We start from the raw sequence: 5927 nt of genomic DNA on the forward strand, positions 1-5927 counted from the left end.
CCACCATTTCTCGCATAATTGATTTTACTCACACAAAAAGATCTGACTGCATTCATTTATTTTTATGGAGTATGATTTTACTCACATAAAAACTGTAGATGGAAACGTGGTAAGTGACAATTATTTGTACAATTCAATGGATGTTTAGTACACAAAGGACGTGGTAATCTGTTGAAATGGTCTTTCTGGGCCGAACGTCAATTAAACTGCAGTGCGGAAGTAAGACTGTTCGAAAAGTCGAACTCGTGCTTTCAAACCGGAACCCTTGGCCGCTTGGATGAAACTCTGAAAGTGCGTTTACTTTTTCGACCACGTTCAGCGGAAGTGCGGTAGTTTCGCCTGTTCTCTTCACGGGTCGTTTCTGGCTGTGTTCGAGAGCATCAAACCCGCAATGTATCATAGGGACATTTTGAATGACTGACTGATCTACAAATTAGAACGAGTCATTATTCATGATGCTCTCGTAAACCGCCGATTTAAAGCGTGTGTCTTGGCACGTTATACACCAGTTTCACACTTCAAGTACGACAGACAACTCTTCCAGCATAAAAACTCTCTCTAAAGGTGATGTATTTAGAAAAACGTACTTTACTTTATTTTTTATTTTACTTTAAAAAAAATATACAATACAATTAATTTCAAGTATTTTATGGTAATCTCAAATGACAGTGATTTTTGTTGTCATTTTCTCTCAGAATCATGGACTTCGATTTAGCTGACGCTCTCCCGAGGTAGGTTGTCTGAATTTATTTCTGAGGAATACTGTATCAATTGCCGTTCTTAAACTGTTTTTTGTTTGTTTATTTATTACCCTTCCGGTAAATATATATAGCCTACAGTAAAATATCCTAATTGAAGATGACACAAATAAATCATTACCTAAAAAGGGAAATTTGAGTTTGTTACATGTTTTGACTTTTAAATGAAATGTTGCAGAATATAACTGCCTCGCGAGATTCAGAACCCAGCCACATACCTTATTGCTTGAACGGCAGATTGCCTATTTTCAATTTGCCGGTATACATGCAGTTTTCGCAAACCTAGCTTGTCTAGTTATTTTTAAAACGTTTTTAGAAAAGGTTAGACCCACCTATAGACAAAAAAAACGCGTTTATCTGAACTTGAATAGGAAGACGGCATTTTATGCTAACATCTTTAGTTTTAATTTCTCTGCAGCTCATGTTCGAGTATGGAGTTTGATACCGAATACTGCCTGCCTGATGCCAAGGTAAAACGTTTTGTTAACCTTGCATAAAGAAGAATGGCAAGCGCCACAATGATTAGGGTACACCAGTTGTAAGACTTTAGACGGAGCATCACCAACATAGGTTGAGTGTGTTTTTACATAAAGAGGACCAATAAGGTACTCTTTGATATTAAATTGCGTGCACTTGTGGCGGTGGTGGCTTGTTCAACAGAGAAAAAAAAATTGTAGTTATTTTTTTTCTTCTACATGAACTCTCATTCTGATTACTTGTATGTGTGTAGAGTGGACCAGAGATGGAGCGCTGTGGGCTGCAAGCGGGCCTGAGCCTGGACTTGGAGGTTATCGTACAGCATCGGGGAGGCATGAGACAGGTGGCTCACCTGGTGATTGCGCTGCATAGGATGAAAAACCCCTGCCAGAAGTCCGACTCCACACACACTCCCCTGGACATGGAGTGCACCGACGAGCAGTTTCGCAGCATCATCATGGATAACCTGGTGGAAGGTGCCTAGGCTGCCGTGCCGTTTCATTTCAATTTGGTCAATTCTGGAACTAAACTGAAATTAAATTTCCACATTTTCCTCAAAATATGAATGAAATTGACTCGTAACCCTGGACTCTATACTCTTTGATTATACTGTACTGCTTTTCAGTTATTTTAGGCCCAGTTCCCTAAACGGTTCATTTGATTGACGGTACTTTTCCTGTGTCTCCACCCTTCCCCCCCCCCCTTCTGTTGGCCCCTTCTTTCTCCTCTGTGTAGAGTGTGTGATGGTCTCGATCCAGGAGCCAATGGGAGTGGTGACCAAAAAGGGGACCTTCGAGCAGATTGGCTGTTCCCAGCAGTATAGCCTGTGTGACCATCACCAGAAGAGCCTGGTGTACTGCCACAGAACCATGGAACTGAAGGCCGTCACAATCCAGGGAGGCAACAACCGGAGAGGTAGGCTAACTGCCAAACTACACCGCAAGCACATTCTGTAAGCGTTGTTTTTGGCAGCCTTTACCAAAATCGGCAACCTCATAGATGAGTGTTAAAAAATTACAAAAATAGTGAAGACGCCCTTTAACTCTGCCTCTCTCATTCTCAGCGAGGTTCAACCTCTCCAAGTATAGTAATGCCAGCACCACCACCACCAATCAGGCCCTGCCAGTTGTCTTAGGGATAGACCAATGGAACCTCTCCTGCTCCAAGCAGACAGACAGCGCAACTCCTGTCCTACAGTTGGAGGTCGGTCTCTCACTTACTCCCTCTCTTACTCAGTCACATGCAGGTACTCACATTTATCACTCAAACCCACACACACTTACTCCCTCTCTTACTCGGTCACATGCAGGTACTCACATTTATCACTCAAACCCACACACACTTACTCCCTCTCTTACTCAGTCACATGCAGGTACTCACATGTATCACTCAAACCCACACACACTTACTCCCTCTCTTACTCAGTCACATGCAGGTACTCACATTTATCACTCAAACCCCACACACTTACTCCCTCTCTTACTCAGTCACATGCAGGTACTCACATTTATCACTCAAACCCACACACACTTACTCCCTCTCTTACTCAGTCACATGCAGGTACTCACATTTATCACTCAAACCCACACACACTTACTCCCTCTCTTACTCAGTCACATGCAGGTACTCACATTTATCACTCAAACCCACACACACTTACTCCCTCTCTTACTCAGTCACATGCAGGTACTCACATGTATCACTCAAACCCACACACACTTACTCCCTCTCTTACTCAGTCACATGCAGGTACTCACATTTATCACTCAAACCCACACACACTTACTCCCTCTCTTACTCAGTCACATGCAGGTACTCACATTTATCACTCAAACCCACACACACTTACTCCCTCTCTTACTCAGTCACATGCAGGTACTCACATTTATCACTCAAACCCACACACACTTACTCCCTCTCTTACTCAGTCACATGCAGGTACTCACATTTATCACTCAAACCCACACACACTTACTTCATCGCATCATCCTAATCCTTTTCTCCTCCCCCTCTCTCTCTCTCTCTGGCTCTCTCTCTCTGTCTGGCGCTCTCTCTCTCTCTCTCTCGCTCTCTCTCTCTCTCTGTCTGGCTCTCTCTCTCTCTCGCTCTCTCTCTCTCTCTCTCTCTGTCTGGCTCTCTCTCTCTCTCTGTCTGGCTCTCTCTCTCTGTCTGGCTCTCTCTCTCTGTCTGGCTCTCTCTCTCTGTCTGGCTCTCTCTCTCTGTCTGGCGCTCTCTCTCTGGCTCTCTCTGTCTGGCGCTCTCTCTCTGGCTCTCTCTCTGGCTCTCTCTCTGGCTCTCTCTCTCTGGCTCTCTCTCTCTGGCTCTCTCTCTCTGGCTCTCTCTCTGGCTCTCTCTCTCTGGCTCTCTCTCTGGCGCTCTCTCTCTCGCTCTCTCTCTCTCTCTCTCTGGCTCTCTCTCTCTCGCTCTCTCTCTGGCTCGCTCTCTCTCTGGCTCGCTCTCTCTCTGGCTCGCTCTCTCTCTCTCTCTCTCTGGCTCGCTCTCTCTCTCTCTCTCTCTCTCTCTCTCTCTGGCTCTCTCTCTCTCTCTCTCTCTGGCTCTCTCTCTCTCTCTCTGGCTCTCTCTCTCTCTCTCTGGCTCTCTCTCTCTCTCTCTGGCTCGCTCTCTCTCTCTCTGGCTCGCTCTCTCTCTCTGGCTCTCTCTCTCTGGCTCGCTCTCTCTCTCTCTGGCTCTCTCTCTCTCTCTCTCTGGCTCTCTCTCTCTGTCTGGCGCTCTCTCTCTCTCTCTCTCTGTCTGGCTCTCTCTCTCTCTGTCTGGCGCTCTCTCTCTCTCTGGCGCTCTCTCTCTCTCTCTCTCTGGCTCTCTCTCTCTGTCTGGCGCTCTCTGGCTCTCTCTGTCTGGCGCTCTCTGGCTCTCTCTGTCTGGCGCTCTCTGGCTCTCTGTCTGGCTCTCTGTCTGGCTCTCTCTTTCTCGCTCTCTCTCGCTCTCTCTCTCAGCGCTGTGAGGACCAGTTAACAACCATCGGGGCTCAGGAAAAAACGGTTCGCTTCCTCTTCTACAAGAATACCACTGGCTTCTCCCTGACCACCTTCGAGTCGGCCATGTACCCTGGCTGGTTCATCAGCACCTCCCTGGAGCCAAGCCAGCCCATACAGATGTGTCAGAAACAGGACGCCAGAAAGCTCATCAACTTCATGGTCAAACACTAAACACACACAATCTGTCCCCCTAGTGTATGTACCACGTACAACCAGAGAGCGAGTGCGGGGTGAATCTGGGAAGATAGACTGACTGATATTGTGGAGGAGTTGAATTGATAGAGCTCTGCTTTTCTCAAACAGCGTTACATTGTGTGGTAACTAACTCCTTCCAATGTTTATTGAAAGTGGTTTGGTTGTAGTGAGGGGGCTTGACCAGCAGATGGCACTGTGTTTATTCTCTCTTCTGCAGTATTGTGTTTTACCTCAGAAGCGATCTTTTGTTTCATTATTCCATTGTTGATACCGGCAGTATTTCCGTATTTTGAAGGTTATAAACTTTATTGCTGACATGAAAATGTTTTTGGGACTATATCAAAAATAGACTAATGAAACAAATAGCAAATGATAATTATTTGGGGGAGTTTTTCTTTTACTCTTTTCAGGGAAGGCCCAGTGAGAACTGATTGCTCTGTAGGATAGTAACGGTATCAAGAAGACATTGTTTTAGCCACAGATGTAAATGTTCAAAGTGTTACATTTTTTTTAAAAACAAGTAAATTCATATTGAATTCTTTATCTTATGGCTACAGTGCTAAGTATAAAATTCATACATTACAGTAGAGTAGAATCGTTAATACTTTTCTAAGCAGTTCTCATTTATTTTCTTCTACTTTCTGTACGGTCTTGGATACAAGTCATTTTTGAAAATGTCTCTACTGACGGAATTATCTGCTTCTAACATTGCATATTTGAAGTACTTGTCGACATTGAAACTGTGCTATTTAGTTTTTTCTATAAGAATGCAAGTCAATCATCACTTTTCTAATATACGATTAACTTAGTTTTTATCTCATAAGCTAACATTGTACATAAACGGCTAACATCAACTAATATGTAACACACAATGTCTTTTAGCGCCAATATTGTTGTTTTTCAATTCTTCAAAATGTACAGTACCATTCAAAAGTTTGGATTTGATTTGTTTAACACTTTTCTTTGGTTACGACATGGTTCCATGTTATTTCATAGTTTTGATGTCTTCACTCTATTCTACATTGTAGAAATCAAGAAAAACCCTGGAATTAGTAGATGGGTCCAAACTTTGGATGTTTTATCATTTCAATGGTTATATGATGTATTTTACTGTATGTTGGAAATAAAGTGACTCTATTCAATGCATTTGGAAGTTGTTGTGGAGATGTGAGAGCAGAACAGAGACATGAGGATGGACAGTCTACCTGAAACTCACAACACCTACCTAAGGTAGGGGAGAGTGGGGTGAGAATCTTTGTTGCATTCAGCATCACTCCGTCAAGGGAAATGTAGTATTATTTCTGATAAAGATATCTACATACAGTGCATTTGGAAAGTATTCAGACCCATTGACATTGTCCACATTTGGTACGTTACCACCTTATTTATTCTAAAATTGGTTCAATTCTTTTTTCCCTCATCAATCTACACCCCATAATGACAAAGCTAAAACAAATAAAAAGCTGAAATGACATAAGTACACTGCTCAAAAAAATAAAGG

At 43.4% G+C, this 5927-nt stretch overlaps 1 protein-coding gene across 1 annotated transcript; it reads left to right on the forward strand.

Annotated features, from left to right (window-relative positions):
- The first annotated feature begins 220 nt into the window (after positions 1-220).
- LOC115117458 (interleukin-1 beta-like) lies at positions 221-5572 on the forward strand. The gene is made up of 7 exons (XM_029645929.2): positions 221-564; positions 696-731; positions 1177-1228; positions 1489-1711; positions 1971-2150; positions 2299-2438; positions 4190-5572. The coding sequence occupies exons 2-7, from the start codon at positions 700-702 to the stop codon at positions 4400-4402; spliced, it is 840 nt and encodes a 279-aa protein (XP_029501789.1). The 5' UTR covers positions 221-564; positions 696-699; the 3' UTR covers positions 4403-5572.
- The last annotated feature ends 355 nt before the right edge of the window (positions 5573-5927 follow it).

This window comes from Oncorhynchus nerka, linkage group LG19 (genome assembly GCF_034236695.1).
Source record: "Oncorhynchus nerka isolate Pitt River linkage group LG19, Oner_Uvic_2.0, whole genome shotgun sequence".
In the NCBI taxonomy this organism is placed as follows: domain Eukaryota; kingdom Metazoa; phylum Chordata; class Actinopteri; order Salmoniformes; family Salmonidae; genus Oncorhynchus; species Oncorhynchus nerka.

What these genes read in the sequence shown, in the direction of transcription:
- LOC115117458 (XM_029645929.2), top strand. Translation starts at nt 700, where the DNA reads ATGGACTTCGATTTAGCTGACGCTCTCCCGAG. An exon ending in TTAGCTGACGCTCTCCCGAG is followed by an intron (nt 732 to 1,176) that starts GTAGGTTGTCTG and finishes ATTTCTCTGCAG; the next exon opens with CTCATGTTCGAGTATGGAGT. An exon ending in ACTGCCTGCCTGATGCCAAG is followed by an intron (nt 1,229 to 1,488) that starts GTAAAACGTTTT and finishes GTATGTGTGTAG; the next exon opens with AGTGGACCAGAGATGGAGCG.